Below are 22,330 nucleotides of genomic sequence, written 5' to 3' on the forward strand. Positions count from 1 at the left end.
GTAGGTGGGGACGAGCGATTACTCAGCCAAGGCCCCTGGGGGATACGGGGACCGGCACTGCTCAAGAGCGCTACAGACCCTTTACAACCCGTCTCTGTCTCGCCTCCCCTCCCAAAACGTTACGGGGACGCTGTGCCCAGACACCGCCGTGATGGACATCAGCTCTGCATCCAACTCACTGCACGGTGAGGGGCAGATCCCCGGCTGGGGTAGGTCGGCAAGCCGCCAGTCGCGTCTCCGGAGCAACGCTGATGGACAGCGGCTGAGGGGCGGGCCAAAGTGGGCCCACCCATTGTCCTGGTGGCACAGAGAAGACCAGAGGTTACTGTCTTGTTCCCAGGACCCGCGAGGGACAGAGCCAGCCCAGGACGTCTGACCACAGTGCTGGCTCCAGCGGCGATTGGGTCCCATCTAATGCATGTGTCACGAGTGCCGGGCGCTCTCCCAGCAAGCAGCAGAGACGTGTCTGGCCGGAGGCAGCGCCGCAGGAAGCCGAGAGAGGCAACAGCACCCCAGCTGGGGCTGAAAGCTGGAGCCTCACGTAAAGAGGCTGCAGAGCTGTTTCCGCAGGGGTCCCATGGCAGTGGACGGGGGGCCTGTCCACCCCCATTCGTTGCACATGACCCAGTCCCGGGCCTGCCACAGCCCTGCCTGGGACACTCTCAGCACCCTGCCACGGGAGGAGGGGGCGCGACCTAGGGCAGCAGCTTTCAAACATTTCTTCTCGTGACCCATCAGACTGCTGATGCCGCGACCCAACAGAATGGGACTGGAGGGTGGGCTCCAGGCTGGGCTGGGGAGGAGTTTGGGGGTTCCAGCTTTGGGGGGGCAGGAGGGGCTGACCTCGAGCGGCTCCCAGTTAGCCTCTCCTGACTCCTGCGGGCCAAGGCAGCTTCCTGCCTCTCCTGGCCCTGCAGACCACGCTGCCCCCAGAAGCAGCCGGCAGCAGGTTCCCAGCCAGTGGGAGTGTGGGGCTAGTGCTCAGAGCAGGGGCGGTGCACGGAGCCCTGGGCACTCCGCCCCCCCCGTCACTCAGACCTAGGAGCCGCTGGGCCTGCTGCCGGCCGCTTCCCCCACTGCCTCAGCCACACACCTCCCTCCCCGCACTGCTCACCTGATCCCCAGGCAGCAACGAGCCCCAGCGCCCGACATTCCACCCCCCAGCGCTGGGTAGTTTGAAACCGCTGATCTGCAGAGAGCAGCAGAGATGTTTCAGCAGCCTCCCACCTGGCAAGTGACTCAGAAGCTCCTCTGCTCAGAACACAACTGTGCCCTGCTGGCACGTCACTGGTGTCACCCGCTTGCACCTCCAGAAGCAAAGACCAGCCTGCAGCGATCCCTGGGGTTCCTGCCCGGAGGCTGGGACGGGGAACGAACATCCCAAGCTGACTGCACGGCCCACAGCACCATGGCCAGTCGCGCGCCCTGACAGCGCCTCACGCACGGGGCTGGAGTCTCCCGAGGCCGGGGGAGGCTGCTGCTTCGGGAAGCGCGTGGGAGTTAATTTGAGATTCCTTTGCGCTGTGCACTTGGGTTTTGTTTTCGACAGCAAATCTGCACAGCAGAAATCTCGCCAAGCTTTGCACAGCCCTTATCTCTACGGCTCCCCTTTCACTGGGGATCCCCAAGCACCCGGCACCCCGCCGAGCCAGGCTCCTCCACAGGCAAGCAGAGCACGAGGCAGGGCCTCCCAGTCACATGGGGCACCGGGGCATGAACCCCCGCAGGAAAACACCAGCACCCACCAGCCACAGGTGTTCAGCTGCTGGGGGGACTGAGGGACACTTAGGGGAGGGCAGAGAGCAGCAGGCAGGTGGGCAGGGAAGAGGCACAGCCAGGGCAGGACCTCAGGGAGAGATGGGGGTGGAGCTGGGGGGGGCAGAGCACCCCTGGGAACAAAGAGCACTCAGGGCCTACACCCAGTGAGTCTGAGGCACAGCGGGGGGCAGGACTCCTGGCTCCCAGTTCCATCTTCCCCGCCTCATAAACCAAAGCGACCCCCTCAGGGCTTCTGTGGCGGGAACAATGGGGTCCGATGTGGCCGGAGGTTCCTCTCCTGCCCAGCTCCAAGCTCAGAGGGAGAACCTCCGGCAAGCAAGCCAGCGGAGCAGAGTCCTGCCAAGACAGACGCGGGGAGACGTTCTCCCCAGGCCACGCTCACCCCACACATGCTGAGAGTTGCACCGTGTCCCAGGACAGTTCCCCTCCCCTCCCCGCTTTACCTTGTACACCTTGGAGAAGAAGCCGCTGCCGATCAGCTCAGCATTGAAGTTTTCCCAGAACTCCAGCTTGCGGACGGCCGTGCGGAGTCTCTGCCAGCGGTCCACATGGTAGTAGGCGTCGGAGGCCTCTCCGAAGTAGCGCGTGGGGCTGGCGGGCTCCGGGGAGATCAGCCCCGTCTCGCACATCATGGAGCCAGCGGCTCGGGCAGATCACAGTGCCCCCAGGACGCTGCAGCCTGCAACTAAGGCACATCGTTAGCAGTGAGCAACAAATCCCTGGAACAACTCACCCAGGGTCGTGGGGGCTTCTTTACTCACGGACCATTGCTCAATGCAGGCTGGAGGGGTTTCTAAGAGGCCTGCCCCTAGGGATGTTCTGGGGCCTGGGTCAGACCGGGGGCCGGAGAGTTGGTCACAATGGCCCCGTCTGGTCGACGAGCTGGGAGGGCGCCCGCAGCTGCGGCTAGTGGCGGTAAAGCAAGAGGCTTTGCTCCTCCCAGTGCCCTTGAAGGGGGCGCGGGGGGAGGGGACTTCCTGTCGTTATTAAAGCCTCATCAGCTCTTGGCACCGGCTTTTCCTGGAGCACGGCTAATTGGCCGGCCAGTGGCTAATTGGCCAAGGTAGCTGCTGGGAGTCCCCTTGGGGGTGCCGAGCACGTCGGCCTCATGCCGACATACAAAGCGCGCAGCCAAAGGCCTCCCCACGCGGGGACTCCTCTCCCCACCTAGCCTGGGGAATGCAAAGCTCCTGCTTCCCCCGCAACGCACAGCTCCAACCGGGCAGGAGCAGCCGGCTCTGGGCAAGGGGAAGGGGCAAGTGTCGCGCCTTCCAGCTGGGGGAGCGCCCTGGGCTGGGGGCTGTACAACCAGCTCCCCGCCCCCGGCGATGCAGAAGGGGTTAGCCCAGTGGGCTCAGTGCCAAGTGTCCTCCCCTGCACAAACCGCGCCACCAGGACTGTCCGGCGCTGCCCCGCAAACCGGCCTCATTCCGCACATGGGGAAACCGCCGGGAGCGGGACCCCACGGACCCAGAACCGGGCGGGTTCTGGAGCCAGATCTGCTCCAGCCGGGCGCCACACAAACGCCCTCGCGCCCGGGGGTTCAGCGCCACTGTTCTCTTTGGGGCCCAGGGCGGCTCGGCAAGCGGCACAGCAAAAGCCTCCCGCCCCCTCCCCGCCTGGTCAGCACTGGCCCCGCCTGCGGGCCTGACGTGCACAATAGCTGCAGCCTTCTCTCAAGGGCAGGTCTGACCTCCCAGGAGGTGGCTCTTTTATGGGAAGAGCTTCCCTTTCAGAGCCTCTCCGCTCAGCCTTTTCCCACGTACCATCTCCGCCCGGGCTGGCTAGTTCATCAATCACCTCTTTGTCTGCAGGACGATTCCAGCAGCATCCTCAAGGGGCTGGAAAGCTCCCCCCCTTCCCCCTCCCCGCATTATTCGGCAGAGTGGGGTGGATTTTTTTCCTTTCTATATAAATGGAGCCGTTTGTCCTCAGACTGGTGCCAACACGGGGGGGGGGGGGGGGGAATGGCCTTTCAAAATGCCAAGGTTTAGTTGAAGGCCTCGTAGGACTCTAGGGATGCACGGAGCAGTGTCTAGAGGAGGATCAGGTGATGGAGCGGAGCCCACAGCCAAGGGGAAGGGGAGACGTCTGCACAGGCTGCACCTCCCTAAACCGGGACTCTCTTGTCCGGCAGCATGCGTGGCCCAGCAGGACTACAGCTGCTGCTGAAGGAGAGAGCCCTGGGGCAGGAGGGCTAGCAGCTGGAAGCCCCAGTCAAGGCAAGGCTGGTGGTAGCAGGGCCGGGCATCAGCAGCGGTAGTGAGGCCATGACAGTGGGGCAGGGCCAGCCAGGCAACCGGGCCACGGCAGGTTGTCAGCCTGATTGGGACCGTGCACCGGCCAGCAGCGGGGCCAGAGCTGTGTGCTGCTGTGTCGGCTACCATGCCAGCTGAAGCAGCAGTTATAGCAGGGCCGGCGCGGCTGTGCGGCCCAGCCAGCAGCGGGGCCAAGGAGCCAGAGGCGCGGAGGGGCGGCAGGCTGAGGGGGCCGGTGGCAAACTGCCTCATCCAGGTTCACTCAGGCCCCAAGGGTGCCGGCGCAGGGAGATCCAACCTGCAGCGTGTACGGCTGCGTGACTGTGGGAGCAGATGAAAGGGCTCTGGGCCTTCCGCCGTATCCCTGGGGCTCCCGCACACACAATTCCGTCTGGAATTCATTCATTGCCGGGAGCTACAGGAAAACAAGCTCATGTGGGGCTGGATTCAGCTGCCATTCGCTGCCATGCCACGGCCCTCCAGGGAGCCAGGCCAATTTACACTAGCTGAGGCACCTGCCCCCTTTAGGAATTCAAAATAATTAACTAGACGACATCATCACCCTGCTACACGCGCCCCACCGGGAACCAAAACAGCAAGGTGGGTCCATTCGGACCTCGACCCCAACCCTAGCAACCAGGGCAGGGCTGGGCACGACAGGCATCGGGAAAGGGACGGCGCAGAGGCAGTCAAAGGACACTCCTCTTTGCTTGCTCATGTTGCAAGAACAAGGTGACATTCCGGGAAACAGAAAGGCCGAGCATTTAAAACTGAGAGAAGGAAACACTGGTTTTAAACACACTGCGGTGTTCACACGCGGAACTCATTGCCACAGGATACCTCTGGCGCCAAGACCTTTGCAGAATTACAAAATGGATAAGAACTGTGTATTGAGGTAACAGGGACAGCCAGTTGTACTACTCGGCTCATACATGTTTCTTTTTTTTTTTAAAGATGGTCAGGAAATAATCTCCCCTCCCCCAGGTGCACCATCCTATATTTGCCTACCACACTAGCCCCTCCTCACCAAGGGCCAGCCAAAGAAGTTTAAAAGTGATGGCCCTGCTTCGCCATTTGCTGACCACCCCCCTGCTTACCCAGTGTCTCCTTCACCCTCTCTTTGCTGGACCTGACCCTCTCAGGGAACGCCAGGCCTGTCGGACACTCCAGCGTCCCCCAGAAAGCCTCTTGCCCCCCAAACAAGGGCCGTGCACCACACACACGGCACAATAATCCCCAGCAAGCCTTGCGAGCGACGGGACAAAAGGAGACCCCGTCTACGAGGCAGCATGCTGTGCGTTTGCTGCAGCTTGTTAAAGGAGGTTCCCCCATTCATTTCTCCGCCAAGCACTGCTCCCCAGACATATCCCACAATGCAACATTCAGACCCCTCAGGCCTACTCCCATGTGGTTCCAGTTTTCAGCGTTCGCTCTCTGTGGGCTTGTCTACGCGGGGAAGCGATTGCACAACAGGCCTGGCTGCAAGCTGAAAGCACAACACCTAAACCTTCCTGTTCTGCACCAGAGAGCGAGTGCCTTTGGGTGGGTTAGCGTCATTTACTTCCCACCCAAGAGACCTTTCGTCCTACTTCCCCGTGTAGACAAGCCCTGGGAATCTGGAGTCTCTAGCAGTGTCATGCCGGGAGCTTTCCTGAGGAAGTGCAAGCCGTGAGGCGACCCAGCCAGGAGCCAGGCCTGGCCAGCTGCTCCCAGGCTGGCATTTAGTCTCCCGTGCTTCACAACTGCCTGGGCAGGACAAAGGCAGCTGAGGCGAGAAGGTGCAGACCGGGAAGTGCGGCCGTGAAGCGGAGAGAAACCCAGCCCCGCACAAAGGCCTACGTCAAGGGGGAGGGCCCCGGAGCCCCGGATCGCACCCAAGGCTGAGGAGAGCTGGGGGGAGATTCCGGGTCAAGAGAGACGCGCTGGAGGAACCAGGCGCTCAGCTTGGGAAGCCCCTCAGTGCAGTACTTACCTGAGCAGCCCCCCCCCCAACACCCCTCAGCCCTGGGCTCACACGCAGACCTGGCCAGGCCTGTGACAGACACTAGCGGGACACGACGAGCCACATCTCACTGCCTGCTCTTTGCTTGCGTCATCGCCGTCTACCCGATCCCCTCCATTCCCTGTCCGGCACCTCTCTAAGTGCAGCCACGGGCGGCCATGTCCCACACAGCGACCCCCATCTGCTCTCCACAGGTCCCCTGCCTCCGTGTGGTGCACATGCTCTGGGCTGGAGAGAGAACCAGGCACCTCGACTTGTGACCAGGGTTCCCTGTAAGCTGGGGGCTTGGGCGGTCACCCAGGAGAGATTCAGGTTGCCAACTGCAGCACGCTGGATCCCTGAGGTCTCCGAAGGACGGATCACATGGCTGAGCCTTCCTACCTGTCCTGCTGGGCCAGAAGCCCGGCTCTCCCCTGACAAGGCACCAGGAACACAGACACTAAACCCGCCAAGCTGGGGTAGGGCTCAGTTACAGGGACCTGACAGCACACAAGAGCACAGCCCTCAGAGGGGACCGAAACCCCAAATAAATCCGTCTTACTCCGTACCTAAGTTATGCCCAGAGAAAGCTCATAAAGATGCTGGCTCCTCTGACCAATGAAAAGGAGAGCTGCACAGCTGTCTCTCCCTCCGCTGCTAAGGCTGGGTTTGATAACAAACAAAACTGTTTTTATTAAGTGTAAGAAATAGGATTTAAGTGACTGCAAGTGAAAACAGACAGATCGAAGCAAGTCACTACGCCAAAATAAATAAAACCCGCCAGCTGAGCCCAATACACTGAGAGAGACTGTTACAAATGTGCTTCTCCCAGGTAAAACCTTGCAAATCAAAGCTGATCTTTCCCCCGCCTGGGTCTAACAGCGCCTCGTGTATTCTTAGGGCAAGGAGGCAGCTTTCAAAAACCAGCGGAAGACGAATGTTGATGGCTTCCCATTCCTTAGACAGAACTTCCCCAGGGCGGGAGCCCTTTGCTTAACTCTCCCCACCTCCATGGAAAAATACCAGATGCAAGATGGATTCCAGCACCAGGTGGCATGGTCACATGTCTTTCTCGCAGGACGGGTCACATGGTCACAGTTTGGGCTCACAGGAAAAAGAAAACCACTTACAAATCCTTGCCTTGAGCACCAGGCCCGTAAGCCCCGTGGGTCCCACTGTGGCTCTCACTAGAAATTCTAGATGAAAAAGCAGGTTTACACTAATGACATCCTAGAATGACACACGCACACAAACAGGACATACGCATGCAGGGGATCACTGGCTCGTCAGCGACAGGTCACCTCCCTGGTTTGCATAACGCATATTCATGTTCCAAAACATATTTCCATATTTCCATTAGGGGGGGAGGGGTCACTCTACTTCTCATCCACATCAGTGCGGCAGAGAGCAGAGGTGTCTCCCTGTGCCTGTTCTACGCCCACAGCGGGCAGCCCAGCCGCCTCACGCTCCCACAATCACTCCGGCTGTCCGGAGGCAGAACTCACTGGCAGGAGGGGAAGGCAAGTCCCACCAGCGCGGCCGACGAGGGCAGCTGCCTGCTCTCCACCAGCCAGCCTGCCTCCTGCTCGCTCCACGCAGCCTCCCAGCGGGCGGCCCTCCAGCAGGTCACTCCTCAGCCTAAGCCAGGCACCATCTGCGTCTCCGGCTTCACTCTGCCTCCCCTGCAGGCCCCTCCTAACGAGCCCCGGGAGAGGAAGGTTTTAATTGCAGGGCCCAGCCACATGGCAAGCACTTCCTTCTCTTCACCTCGCCGCCCGCCTGGATGGAGCCCGGGATTCAGCCATTCTCAATGGAATGCAAGCGGCTCCCATGAGTCCGTCCCTGTCAGGCTTGCTTACCCGGGCCCTAGGAATGAAGGCGCTCAGCTGCATGGCCACAGCTCTTAGCACATGCGGCGTTTTCATACCCTATAATCAGCCGCCCAGCCCTGCAATGGAAGCAGAAGTCTGGGGCCAGGCCCAGAATGGGCCTCAGAAGCCACAGATCCATTCGCTTTGGGAACGAATTGTGCCTTTCTAGACATTTTCCATTTGCAACGGGGCCAAGTTAAAGCCGCACAGAGCAGCGAGGCAAGCAAGGCAGTCCTCCAGTCCGAGCAGGGTCCACGGAGGGATCTGCTCCAGCATCCCTTCCCCATCGCTCCTGCCTCTTCTCTCTCCTCCGCTCAGAGTCACAGATTTTAAAGCAGGAAGGGGCCAACCACTAGCCTGACCTCCTGCGTAAAACGGGCCACAGGTCTCACGCAGAGATGTCTGGGATCAGAACTACAACCCTGCATTCCCGAACCCCAGTTCCAGCCTCTAGTCCAGGGTAGGAGCCTTTTATGGGTCAGGGGCCGCTGAGCCACAGAAAAATCAGTTGGGGGTCGCACACATGTTAGAAACAAACAAACAACAAAAACCCTCTCTGACTTGGCCCCCAACTGATACAAGGGTGCCCAAGAGCCGTATAAAGTCCTAATGGAAATTTTCCAGACCTGGTACAAACTGCCATTAGGAAAGTAAAATCCCATTGAATTGGTTAACCGATGAAATGTTATGAGTAACTGGTTAACTGATTACACAGGGCAATGTGTGTGTGTGGGGGGGGGGAGAGAGGCTCCAGCCTCCACTGGTTAACCGTAACTGGTTAGGCATTCACATCCTTATCACCCATACTATATTGCTGACTATTAAAATTACATAGCTTATTTTGCCCTCCTGTCAAAAATATCTGCCCCAAACAGGTAACCAAAAGGCTGTAAACTAGGGGATATACACATAATAGAACTCTATGTACTATGCAGTGAAAAGAACATTTCCTCTTGTATAAAGTTACCCTTCATGAACCCAAGCTTTTTACCAAGTGTGAGGAAATCCCAGGACAAGCCCCACAGCACTTGAACCATTAGGATCACAGTACACAAATGTACGTGTGACCATTGGCTGAGTTTCTACAGCTCTCGCAATTATACCAGTGGACTATTAGCTTTTCTTAAATGTCTTGAAATCTGACTAAAATCTTTATCTAAGTGTGTACTTTTCCTAGCTAACTCTGTTACGCAGGATCAATTTCTTCAGTCGTGTAAAAAGAATAAAGTTTCCTCCTCTAATAGCCAACATCAGACCTTGTGCACACAGACAGATACATTAAAACAAGTTATGCTGCAACACAGAGAAGTATTTTGCATCTGATTTTAATACAAATATATTTTTGACGGTTAAAGTGCAGCAAATAGCCTTCAAATATATGAAATAAAACCAGGAAAATGAACACCTCAAAGTTATATATTGACATGATAAACCCAGTCTGACCATATGCCCTTCTGAGCCATAGTGCCTGGAGTGAAGTCTAAACCAGATGACTTCAATGGAGCCAGGATTTCATTGGGATTCTAACCCAGATCCAAACCCAAACTCTTCCGATGTTTGTGGAGGTCACACTCTAAGGATTCTGATTGAGGTTCCCTCTTTATTCACAATCAGAAAAGAGCCCTAAGAATGGTTTGAGGTCTGGAAAATTGGCTTCACAGCAGGAGATGTAAAACGCACAATTTATTTACCTTCTCGATGGAGGGACACGAGACAATCCGATCACAGGGAGAACTTACACTCCAGGCCCTTTGTGATAATGTTCGCTGAGAGAGCAGTATCTCAGAGCCAAAGACAGGAAACTGAAACAAGATAAATGTCAATAAAATCAGCTGACCATTTTTAACAGTCAGTTCAATTGCCTAATTATAATTAGGGTAATTTTTATGTCAGGATAATTAACTGCCAAATCAACTTATCAATGAATATGGTGAATTCTCCATCGCTTGAAGGCTTTAAACCACTAGTGGGTGCTTTTCTGAGACACACACTCACTCCCAGTGGACACATCAATCGCTGGGTGACGTTCCACGGCCCGTGCTCAGCGGAGATTCAGACAAGAACGGCAATAACAGCCCCGTCTGGCTTTAAAGGGGAACATTTCCCAAGAGTCTCAGTGACGTGGAATTGCAAGTTCCATTTTCAACTGTGACAAAGACACTTGGAAACAATGAGTAGCCCTGTGGCACCTTAGAGACTAACACAAATTCACATAGGGCCACATTACATCAGTGTGGCAGCCACCACAGCGAGGGCTGCGTCGCGGTTTCTGTTTCAAGGTTGACCTTTCTAAGCCCTTTAAAATCGATGTGCGGCTGTTGCCTTCCTTTGCGGGTCCTCAGAACATGCAGGACAAGGTTAGTAACCTACATTTGGGGTCATTTCAGCTGGGGGGGTGGAGAACTAGGCCCCCAAGGCATGCTTCATGAATTTCTAATGGGGGTAGGGGTGGGTATGTGCCGAGCTAGAGATCAAACTATTGATGTGATGACGATGCTCAAATAGACGCAATCTCTAGTGCATCCCATGTGTTTTTTAATGTGCATACATCAAGCCAGAAAACTAGCTGGAGGGCTTCCACGGGGAAAACACAGACCTGTGAGAGCTTGCTAGGAGGGCGGGGCACTTTGCACTTCAAAGTAGCACCCTAGAACACCGAATTCACCAGGGTGGAATGATCATGTTTTAGGGCGTATGCTTGTCCATTAAAAAAAACTTGATCTCTTGATATTACTATCCGCTCGTATTGTAAGTGAAGTTATGAGGTATTAATCTATGTGTTGTGAGGTTGGGAACACCCAAACCAGCCTTTCAATTACAACAAAGGACTCTCCATAAATAACAAGACAGCAGCAACAGCCCATCAACACACAGTCTGCAGTCCCTGAGACTCCTCAGAGGAGGCACGTACACCATGGGGGCCATCTAGCCCACAGAAGAGCAAAGCCATTCCCAGCAAGCTGGAGGAAAATATGAGAGAGACAGTGACATCATCACATGGCCTCTCTCCCCCTCCCCCAACTCAACACCTGGAAGAACATCTGGGCTAGGGATGCTGAAATGCAGGGTTTGGGGTAAATGTGTAATTGCTGAAATGTGCAGGGGTTACACGTTTACATGCGAGGTGAAGGCAGCTCCCTCCCACGCAGAGCCACTGCCCCCTGCATGTAAACATGTCACTCTGAACATTTCAGAGGCTACATGTTTACCAAAATAAACTCACTTTTTAACATTTCTATTAGATTCTGTACCTTTTAATGGCTGCTATTAAATGGCCTTTTAAAGGCAACTATTTCGCTAGTATATCTAAAGCCCCATTTGCTTCTATCTATACGAAATATGAAATACAAACGCAGAAGCAAAGCCAAGGCAAGTGGGTTTTAACAAGGAGTAGGAGGCTAAAAGGGTAGGAATTATCCAGGAGCTGAGATAGCAAGAATATCATTACCCCACCCCCTCCATCCTGAACTATACATCATTATGAAAAATGCATTGTCACCTGAATACTGAAATGTTGCAGAGGCATTTTGTTTCCAACTACCGTGGAGAATGCAGCACAGGGTGTGATCACAGGGACGTGCTTATAATTATGGACAGAGATCAGACCCCGAATATACAAAAGGGCTCAGCAACCACAGCTGGGGCAGGACTGTCCAGAACCTTTGGGGGGGGCTTTGGTTGCTGGAATTCCAACCCGCATTTCAGGAGCACTGGACAGTCTCTGGACACCGTGCAGACGAGGCTCTTCTGGTGTTTCCTAGAGGCCGACACACCCAACTGTAACACTGTCAGTGTTGTCAGCCTCGCTGGCGGAGCAGCATAGACCAGTGGCTGGAACACTAGACTCAAAATCAAAAATATTGGGTTCCACCCCAGTTCTGCTGCTGGATGACTGGCTCCCCCTCTCTGCTCTAGTTCCCCAGCCATGCAATGGGATTAACCAGACCCTCTTGTGCAGCACTCTGAAGTCTCTGCCTGTACATTGATGCCACGAAGTCTCTGCCATCGATGCCACGGTTTGTGTTCCTTGTCACAACAGCCACTGCTGTTTCCTAATTTTAATTCTATTTGGCTTGTTAGCTCCAGTATGTGTCATTGATCTCGTCAGGCATGTTGCTAGTTGTCCTTGAGACCTGATCTGATTAGAGAGAGACACGTGGTGTTGTTCTGCAGGGTAAATTGGTGGCTTGACAGTAAGCCGGGCTAATCGAGTGCTTTACATTTTCAATGAAAGTAAGGCATGTTGTTTACTGGTGGTTACGAACGAATGGGGAGACGATCCCTTTGAATTCGATAGACACGAGCTGTAACTTACACACTAACTCCCATCTCAGACCCGGTTTATTTCATCCCCAGACCTTTTGGAAACCAGTGGGTTTCTGCCAGCGTCTGTCAATGAGTAACTAGAACGTTAAACGCCACAAGGTGAGCGGTGGGATGGAAAGAGCATCCAATCCAAGTGCTTAGCCAGTTCTCAGGGGGCTAGCCCAGCGGTTTGCAGTCTTTTTAGGCGGCACACCCCTTTCCAGATATGGCACCTACCACATACCCCTCCCCCCGAGGCAGGGTCGGAATTAGGGATGTCAAGTCGCAGTTGATTGGTTAAATAGTTACACGTGGTGCTGATGCGGCATTTAACCGATTAAAGGGGCATGAGTGGGTGGGCTGCTCCATTGGGGCTGGAACGCCCCCCCCCCCTTCCTCTGGGGTCAGACTTGAGCAGCCCCCACCGCAGGCAGGGGCTGTTCCAGTCCGGTTTGCTCTTGCTCCTGCTGTCGTGGCAGCTCCCTTAGTGGGGACTTGTGGGCGGAGGCTGCTTCCAAGTACCAGGTAACTGACTAAACGGTTACCTATTAACATCCCTAGTAAGAACGTACCTATCATTGAATTAAGGTTGCCACCTTTCTAACTGCTGGTAACTGGACACACCCCCTCCGCCCCGTGGTCCCATCCCCTGGGGCTCCACCACTTCCCCCAAGACGCCCCCCCTCCACCACTGCATGTCTCAAGGACTCTGTGCAGGTAGGAGGCACAGAGTGACTGAGTGTCACCCCAGCCTTGCTGGAACCTTCTTTTGGTTCTGGCGCGATCTAGACACCTGGCAACTCTAAATGGCACCTGGACACCGAAGCCAAAAAGCAGACTGTCCGGGTAAGAACTGGACGGGTGGCTCTGTTAATGAGATTGCCAGGTCTCATTAGGCAAAGCGCACTGACTCCTGCTGCAGGATTTGGCTCGTGCACACCCGACAGGAGCTCACATCCCAGTGTGAAAACCAGGAGCTGATGGTTCCTATTAGGAGAGGAAACCAACGATGGAGTCAGGCATTCTGCAGTTGCACTTCTGTTTGCGCATCTCTTGTAGCTCAAGTCCTGTTTCCCTGAACAGCCGCAGAGTTCTAGCGCACAGATCCAAGCCTGTTCCAGCCACCACTGCACCCAAAAACCTCATGAGAACATAAGAACGGCCACACTGGGTCAGACCTACAGTCCATCCAGCCCAGTGTCCTGTCTGCCCACAGCGGCCAACACCAGATGTCCCAGAGGGAGGGAACACAACAGGGAATCCTCACGTGATCCCTCCCATCATCCATTTCCAGACAGAGGCTAGGGACACCATTCCTACCTTGGCTAATAGCCTTTAATGGGCCTAACCTCCATGAATCCATGTAGCTCTTTTTTGAACCCTGTTAAAGTCCTAGTCTCCACCACATCCTCTAGCAAGGAGTTCCACAGGTTGACTGTGCGCCGAGTGAAGAAAAACTTCCTTTTATTTGTTTTAAACCCGCTGCCTCTTAATTTCATTTGGTGACCCCTAGTTCTTATATTGTGGGAATAAGTAAATAACTTTTGCTTATTCACTTTGTCCAGACCAGTCATGATTTCATAGACCTCTATCCCCCCCTTCGTCTCCTCTTTTCTAAGCTGAAAAGTCCCAGTCTTTTTAATCTCTCTTCATATGGGACCCGTTCCAAACCCCTTTTCTGTTGCCCTTTTCTGAACCTTTTCTAATGCCAATGAATCTTTTCTGAGATGAGGCGACCACCTCCGTACGCAGCATCCCGTGGTTTTATAGCGAGGCATTGAGATATTCTCTGTCTTATAACTCACTCGCTTTCTGCTTTTTTCCCTCGGGGCACCGCCGCTAACAGGGCTTCCGTGGCTGTGCGTGAGACCCGAGTCCTGTGTTTCTGCTGCTTGTCTCTCCCACACGGACATGGCTCCCCATTCTATCTCCCACGCCTGGGTTTCCAGCCAGCCCCACAAAAGCCCTTTGGGCCGCATGGTTCTGCTTCTGTTCAAGCTTTGCCACGTGCCCGTGGTTGTGTGGTGGCTTCTCGTTCCAGCTGCCTGGCTCCGTAGAGAAGCAAGACGGTTTCTTACATTTCTCCTGCTTGAACGGGGTGGTTATGCCGTTGCCCACCAGCCTGGATGGGATTCCACCCACCTCCGCCCTCGACACGACTTGCCCACCTCAAACTGCTTCACAAACTGCTCTGGGAGAGACGTGCCTTTCCCCTCCTCTGGCGAGCGGAAAACCAAGCCCTTTGGGGACTTATCTAAGGTCCCCCACAACCTCAGAGGCAGATCGGCAGAGAGCCCAGGCGTCCTGGGCGCTGAACCCCACTCCAGCTCCTGCCCCACCAGCACACAGAGGTGGGAGGCGAAGGGGGAGAATGGTGGCAGAATGAGTCTCCACTGAGCCATGTCTGTGAAGTGGGGACTCAAGGACCAGGCAGAAGCGGCGAGGAGTCCTGTGGCACCTTATAGACTAACTGACGTGTTGGAGCAGAAGCTTTCGTGGGCAAAGACCCACTTCGTCAGATGCAAGTCACGCCGCTCTTGCAGATTCAGACTAACACGGCTACCCCTCTGATGCCTAAGGACCAGGCAGAAATTCTCCCCTGGCTGCCAGCCCTCGGGCCACACTCTGCTACAAGCAGCTATTTTCAGGGCCGGGACACCGGACTGGCTCCACCCAGCAGGCCACTTCCTAAAGACACAGACCTGCCCCCGGAAGCCTGGGCGGCTTTGAGAACTAGTGTGCGTAAACCCCACGGAGAGACCAGAACCAACGGCCTGGCTGGTATCAGCCTGCCAATGGGATACAGCCAGGCAAGACCACCGCGGAGAGGCAGCGTGGCCCTGAGGACAGGACAAGGCCCTGCCCTGGAAGGCGGGACCCCTGGGTTCTCTCCTGACCTGCTGTGTCTCTGGGTCTCCGTTCCCTTCGCCTCACCGACGTAGGGTGCAAGCTCTCGTTAGGCACGTGTCCGGCACACTCAGGCCTTGTGCCTGGCTGGGACATCTCGGTGTTACCGCATCTGAGAGTCGGTAACAATAACGCTAGTACTGTGCACTGGCCCTTTAAGAGTGGGCAGGGGCCAGCAATCAGCCCGAGTTAATGGTTAATTCCTCCGGATCCCAGGCTAGATGGACCTTCGGTCTGACCCCGCGCGGCCGCTGTTATGTTCTCCCGCACACTCTGGCGCAGCCTCTACCCCACACCGTGCGTCAGGCAGGGCCCTTCCGCACCCATCGGCGGCAAGCGAGATCCAGGGCTTGAGACAGCTCCGCCCTGCGCTTGCTATAACGGCGCTTCCCTCGAAATGGCTCAGCACAAGGAGCTGAGCCCCGGCACCGCACAGGGAGGCCGGCGCCGGACGAACCCGGCCTGCCAGCAAGACAGGCCTGGGGCAGCTGCAGGACCGGGAGGGAGGGGAAAGCGTCACCTTGCAGGATGGGTTGTGCTGAGCGAGCTATTCGCTGCCTCTGGATCACAGAGGGGAGCCACACGTGTCCACTCCATGAGCTGCTGCTGTGCCTGGCGTGTCGCACTCGCATGTACTAGCAGCTGCTGCTGCAGAGCCGAGACCCAGGGATCACTGGTCAACTGCGGCCAAAGTGGAAACCAGCTGCCGGCTTCTCCTTTGCTGCGGCCTTTCGCCCAGCGCCCCTGCTGACCCGACTGCTCCACCCCACACAGCGAGCAGGGGGCGGATTCCAGCCGATCAGGGATGGCTTCCCAGCAGGAGCCACGCTGACCAGTTCTGCAGCTGGCCTGCTTAGGGGGCAGAAAATCGAGCACCTGCTGGCCTGGCAGGACGAGCACTTTCTGCTACTTTGGGCTCCATTTGCTCTTCCCCTAAGTGCACAAGGGCCAGCACCTTCTGCTCGTGCTCAGCGGACGGGGCTAGCAGGGTCAAAAGGGAGCCCGGCGGAAGCCATGGTGACAACACACTAGAAAAGCAGCCTAGGCAGGGGATTCCCAGCACCTTAGCAGGGTTAGGAAAGACCCTTACAGGGGAGGCCTGGCAGGGCTGTGTAATTCCTCTGCCTAGTGCAGGCACGCCGGGCAGTCAGGCGCCGGAATGAGACAGCCAGGTCTCAGTGTCAACCAGGCGACGTGACAGATCATCTCTCGAGAGGCTCCTACTTCCACCAGCTCTAGATCTGGCCCGTTGCTGTGTCCAGCAGCCTGTTCTCGCACTGTCTGCACGTGCCACTCGTGGTCCCAAGCAACACAAACTGCTCCCCGCCACTGGGGCCAGAAGCCTGGGGTTAGATGCAACACACCCACATTAAAAAGTAGGCCAGGTTTCCACCCCGTCGGATCCAGGAACAGCCTAACATGCTGCTACTGGTTCCTCTCTTGTCAGCGGGATATAAACTGCAATCAGATGGGCTCTCTCCAACCACTCCCCCGGCACTTCATCTGCAAGGCTGAGCGCAGAGTTCACTCTGCAAATGAACACCGTAAGGACAACGGCCCCAGCTGCCCCAAAGCAGAGAGCAAGTGTGCTGCATTCAGAATCAACTACAGTCCGTTTGGGACCCAGGGCAAGAGACCCCTAGAGCTTTCAAACAACGCATGTGAGCGCGAGAGGGCTACCACGCGTGAGCCGCCGGCCTGCTCCTAACACACAACGGGAAAACGATGTCTGCACCACGTCCCGTTCCAGAGGAGTGTTAATTTCACTGGCAGGCCCCTGCACCCTTTAACCAGTCTTGGGGCACGCTCGGTAGCACGGCTCCACGCCCAAACCAAAGCCAGCCTCTCTAGGCACAAGGAACAGCCGTACTGAGACAGCGGGCCTGACGCAGGAGAGGGGGATCAATCCGTGTGCATGGAGCAGCGGGGACGCGTGGATCCAGGCAGGCAGCTCATTGATGCTAGCCCGGCACTGAAGGGCACAGGTGCACCAGAGGGGTCCCACAGGAAGACAAATTGGGGCCAGTACTTTGTACTCTTCTATCTGATCATCTCCAAGGGCTTGCACTGCTCCAGCCACACACCACCTGGGCAGCAGCCACATCCCTGTCTGCCAGACAGGAAAGGGGGCCGCAGCGGTGAAATGTCCTACTAGGGGTCACGCAGGCAGCCGACGCTTGGGTCTGTCCTGCTGCAGTAGGAGGGGTGACAGCACCCCCACCACCACCTTAGCTCCCACAAGGTAGCACTCTAAAAACAGCAGCAAGGGCAAAGCCGCCTGGATTAGCCACCCAACTACACACCCAGGGCCTGGGACAGGCAACTAGCCTGAGCTGCCATGGCTCTGTGGTAATTTGGGGGCAAGTTAGCCTGGGCGCAGGCTGCACGCACTCCCGAGTGGCGACGTCAAATCCCATTTCGTCAATTAACCGGTGACATGTTACGTTTAACGGGTCAACCTCTCCAACAGCCGTGGGGGGGGGGGCGGTTCCGGCCGGGCTGGAGCACCCCTTACCCACAGGGGGCCTCGCAGGCTGGAGCTGCCTCCTACTGAAGCAGGAGGATCTCCCGCTCCCACCAGTTAAACATAACTGGTAAGGGAGATATTTACCGGTAACCATTCACATGCCTACTCCTGAGTGCAGTGCAGTCACACCCCAGTGTCTCGTCCACACTACACTCCCCATCTAAGGCCAAGTCTACACCAGCATGTTACAGTGCTGTAGCACTCTGGCTCAGGGGTGTGAAATCACCCCTCCCCGGCCCGAGCGCAGCAGTCACAGTGCTGTAGCACTCTGGCTCAGGGGTGTGATATCACCCCTCCCCGGCCCGAGTGCAGCAGTCACAGCGCTGTAACACTCTGGCTCAGGGGTGTGAAATCACCCCTCCCCGGCCCGAGCGCAGCAGTCACAGCGCTGTAGCACTCTGGCTCAGGGGTGTGAAATCACCCCTCCCCGGCCCGAGTGCAGCAGTCACAGCGCTGTAGCACTCTGGCTCACGGGTGTGAAATCACCCCTCCCCGGCCCGAGCGCAGCAGTCACAGCGCTGTAACACTCTGGCTCAGGGGTGTGAAATCACCCCTCCCCGGCCCCAGTGCAGCAGTCACAGCGCTGTAGCACTCTGGCTCAGGGGTGTGAAATCACCCCTCCCCGGCCCGAGTGCAGCAGTCACAGCGCTGTAGCACTCTGGCTCAGGGGTGTGATATCACCCCTCCCCGGCCCGAGCGCAGCAGTCACAGCGCTGTAGCACTCTGGCTCAGGGGTGTGAAATCACCCCTCCCCGGCCCGAGCGCAGCAGTCACAGCGCTGTAGCACTCTGGCTCAGGGGTGTGAAATCACCCCTCCCCGGCCCGAGCGCAGCAGTCACAGCGCTGTAGCACTCTGGCTCAGGGGTGTGAAATCACCCCTCCCCGGCCCGAGTGCAGCAGTCACAGCGCTGTAGCACTCTGGCTCAGGGGTGTGAAATCACCCCTCCCCGAGCGCAGCAGTCACAGCGCTGTAACACTCTGGCTCAGGGGTGTGAAATCACCCCTCCCCGGCCCGAGCGCAGCAGTCACAGCGCTGTAACACTCTGGCTCAGGGGTGTGAAATCACCCCTCCCCAGCCCGAGCGCAGCAGTCACAGTGCACATCACATCACCACTATCCCCCTTGGTCCCGTATTCCTGGGGCCCAGCACTGAGTTCCAGCCCCACTGAAGCCAGTGGGCGTTACGCCTCAGTAAGGCCTGGCAGAGACCGTGGACAGGGCGGAGGGAGACTCATTTGTTAAGAAGCAGACAAGTCCGAGCGGACCCTCTCAATCGCTGGGCTCCGCATGGGAAGCGCCAGAGGCAGCAAAGGAAGCAGAGCGCCAGGAGGAGGGCAGGGGGGCGCAGAGAGAAAAGCCTGGAGGGGTGGGCAAGGAGCAGGCCCATCTCTCTCCTGTCGCCAAGGGGAGGGAGCTCCAGGGGCCTGCTCCGGGCCCTCAGTCCCAGAAATGAGCCACCCCGTCCAAACTGCCGAGTTGGACTCAGGCCAGAACGACTCCAGGGGCTGTGGCGCTGCGGCTTCCTGAACAAGTGGATGCTCCCCCTAAGCTAGACCCCTTGCACCACAAGTGCAACCGCCCTGCTGCCAGCTGCCCAGAGACGCAGGCCAAGGCCCGGCCAAGGCAGAGCCTGAGGAGAATGAAGTGGGGTTTGTGTCGGCGAATGGCGCTGGGTCAACAGCCCCTGGAGGACAAGTTCTGTGTATTGACAGAGCTGGCTTCCCTCCCAGCGCCCTGCCGAGGCACCAGCCTGCCCGGACGGCTCTGAGGGCACAAAGCGAGCTCCTTTGTCTGGGGCCCACTCGGCGCTTGGCCTCCGCTGAGGCTGCCAGCACGGGGATGGGGGGAGTCACAGCCGGACTCAGATGCTTTCTTGCTGCTGTGGGCAGATTCCATCAGGCTCTGTGGACGGTTATGGCCGAGGGCTGGGCCGACAGGAGTCGGAGCACAGAGGGACAGCGGCTGGGCCTAACGCAGCCAGGGCCCTTCACGTCGTGCTACCTGCCCTGCACCTCCTGGGATGGTGGATGGCGTCTTTACCAGACACCACCCTGAACCTGCGTCCCCACCCCACCGCTGCTTCCCCTGTAAGGAAGTCGGGGTTCACGCAGGCAGGGGCTACAGCGCAAGCAACTGTTTTAATTTCACAACCGACGTGGCAAGTCCCGGCACAAATTCAATACTGCAGCCCTCCCAACCCAGAGCGGTTTGGTCCAGGGGAAAGGTGCCAACCTGAACCTTGGGCTTTGTCATGCCACAGGCCAAATGGCTTCCCCAGAGCCCCCTTCGGGCTGAGATGCTGCTGTAATTAGCACCTTTGGCAGGCGTCCTTCCATCACTGAGAAAAAGAGGAAAAATAATTCCCTAGGAAAAAGTCCTGCGGCAAATGGCTCTCTGCTCAGGAGCATCAGCGCCACAAACCATCCTTCTGCTAAGGGCACGGAGGGACTCTAAGGGCTTATGCCATTCCCAGTGTGCTCCCTTTGCCTTCAGATGGCTGGCACCGGGGGGAACCCTACGATCCGCCAGCCCATTTATCCAGGCACAAGCAGCTCCTTTTGCTAACTCAGTGGAACAGTGATAAGCAAAGAAAGCAAACTGCCATCTAGAACACTGCAACGTATCAAGCGGACCCACCCGTCAGCCATTCCCAGCTTCTGACAGAGGCCAGGGAAATAAACACAGGACACCACAAGGATGAGACTTGAACACAGACGTGCAGAGCACCATGGATTAGCAGCCTGTCGCCGTAACCATTCGGCCACCTCATCTCCCGCCTAGGGATGTGCTACTGGAGTCGATTAACCGATAAGCAAAAGCTTGTCAGTTAATGCTATAGACTACACGTATCCACTCACCAGTACATTTTTTAGCAGGCTGGCCAGCAGCCCGGCTCCATTCCAGCTTGTGCCAGGCTCAGGAACTCAGACCCCTCCCCACCTACAGGGGCTGCTGCCACCCTGCACTGCTGCATCTGTATCAGAGGCAGCAGCATGGGGCGACAGGCAGCTGGTCCGCGAGGGGAGATGGTTTTTTAATTGGTTTCCCTCGTGGATCAGCTCCCGCCTGGCACCCTGGACTGCTGCCTCTATCAGACAGGCAGCAGCACGGAGTGGCAGGGGCTCCTCAGGAGCGGGGCTGGAGCGCACTGGCTGCCGGTCCTGCCTCCAGGGGCTATAGAACAGTCGACTAACCGATAAGAATTCATGAGGTTGCTCGACTATTCAACTAACCAACATTCAACATCCCTGCTCCCACCAAAGGGCGTGACACAAGCGATCAGTAGGAGTTAAGTGCGAGTGTAACGCTGGGTCTCTATGAGCAGAACTGAACCTGGGATCTCTGGAGCTTAGTACATGAGCCTCTCCCGCAGGGGTCTCAAACTCACAGCCCCCAGGCCATCTATGGCCCAGAAGTAACATGGTGGTAGTGCAGGAGCAGGGTCTTTGGAAGGCCCGGGGGGCAGGGGAAAAGGCTCTCCTGCCTGACCCGGGGCTTGAATCTTCACATTAAAAGTCTGATGCTCTATTGACTGAGCTAGCTGGGCTCACACAAAGGGGCCTTGGAGGCTCCCAGAGGCCTTAGGAGCCACCGAGAAGCACAGCCGTAACACCGCCCTTGGGTGGGCTCGAACCACCATCCTTTCAGTGAACAGCCGAACACGCCGACCCACCGCGCCAGAGACAACCCTCTAGTTAAAATGTTTGTTTTTTTAAATTGGAAAAATGAATCCGTTTGGTCGATTCTCACTGATTCTCACCCCCCAAGTTGAAACTACGGCTCCTGGGCAGCTAAAGGATTTCAGTTTAGATGCTGCTCAAAAGGCACAAATTCAATAAGGACGCTGGGTTTGGTTTTTAGGCAAATTTCTCGGCTACTAAGTAGGGGTGAGAGAAGACAAGCACTCTGGGATTGAGCATTCGCCCAGCAAAAAGCCACAGTGCAAAGCTGTTGTAATAGCTCTCCAGAGCCTGGCGTGTTCTGAATGGTTTTCAACCCAGAAGACACATTTCCAAAGCTCTTTTAATTGAATTATGCAACTCATCCTCACAAGTAAAACTGCCCATTCATGCACTATAACAATGGGGTTGAAACTTATTGAATTCTGCTGAATTCAACAAAATTCAAGAGTGTTCAGTACAGCTCGCGCTTACATTTAGGACTCCATCATACAAACACTCCTAATTGTTCTCTGACACGACAGCCAAGTGCACTTCCATCGTCTGCTTGTTTCTCTGACAACAGCTCAGGGTCAGCCACGCAACTTCAAAAGTCTGGATTTTACTAAAGGAGAGCACCCAAGATTCCAGGTTGTAAGTTTGGCATGCACAATCAAAGAAAACAGAAGGGAAGTTAATTAATGGACAGAGCATGAATTCACAAGTGGCCTTGAAAACCACATCAATGAAGAAATAGAAGAGTAAGTGGAATATGTTTGCAGCTGCAGCTTTGCTTACTAAAAGCAAAATTACTATTAAAAATTGCAAAATTGTGATTTTGTAATTTGTAAGCAGTTTATGATCTAGCCAGGGGTAGTTGTAAATAAGTAAGCCACGTATGAAGTGTGATGCAGTGTAAAAACGCCATAAGCAGGCTTTGATTTTTGCTTAAAATCTGATTTTTGCAGTTGTGGTGCATCCCTACCCAACCCCCTTCACTGGAACCTCAGGTGACGTTTTCTGAAGTCCCAAGTCTGAATTCC

At 56.2% G+C, this 22,330-nt stretch overlaps 1 protein-coding gene across 5 annotated transcripts in view; it reads right to left on the minus strand.

The window, feature by feature from the left end:
- LOC102456425 (dual specificity testis-specific protein kinase 1-like) overlaps window positions 1–22,330 on the minus strand; it is a 44,985-nt gene that overhangs the window by 17,118 nt on the left and 5,537 nt on the right. The window contains exons 1-3 of one of the 5 annotated variants that reach the window (XM_075906045.1): window positions 15,622–15,777; window positions 9,581–9,691; window positions 2,223–2,464 (exon numbers count right to left, since the gene is read on the minus strand). In XM_075906045.1, the coding sequence (XP_075762160.1) occupies window positions 2,223–2,411 (189 nt within the window). In that variant the 5' untranslated portion in view covers window positions 2,412–2,464; window positions 9,581–9,691; window positions 15,622–15,777. Of the gene's footprint in view, window positions 1–2,222; window positions 2,465–2,544; window positions 2,952–9,580; window positions 9,692–15,091; window positions 15,236–15,621; window positions 15,778–22,330 lie in introns of those variants that run through there. The other 4 variants (XM_075906044.1, XM_075906043.1, XM_006112333.4 and 1 more) reach the window with 4 other exon arrangements.

Source organism: Pelodiscus sinensis, chromosome 22 (genome assembly GCF_049634645.1).
Source record: "Pelodiscus sinensis isolate JC-2024 chromosome 22, ASM4963464v1, whole genome shotgun sequence".
In the NCBI taxonomy this organism is placed as follows: domain Eukaryota; kingdom Metazoa; phylum Chordata; order Testudines; family Trionychidae; genus Pelodiscus; species Pelodiscus sinensis.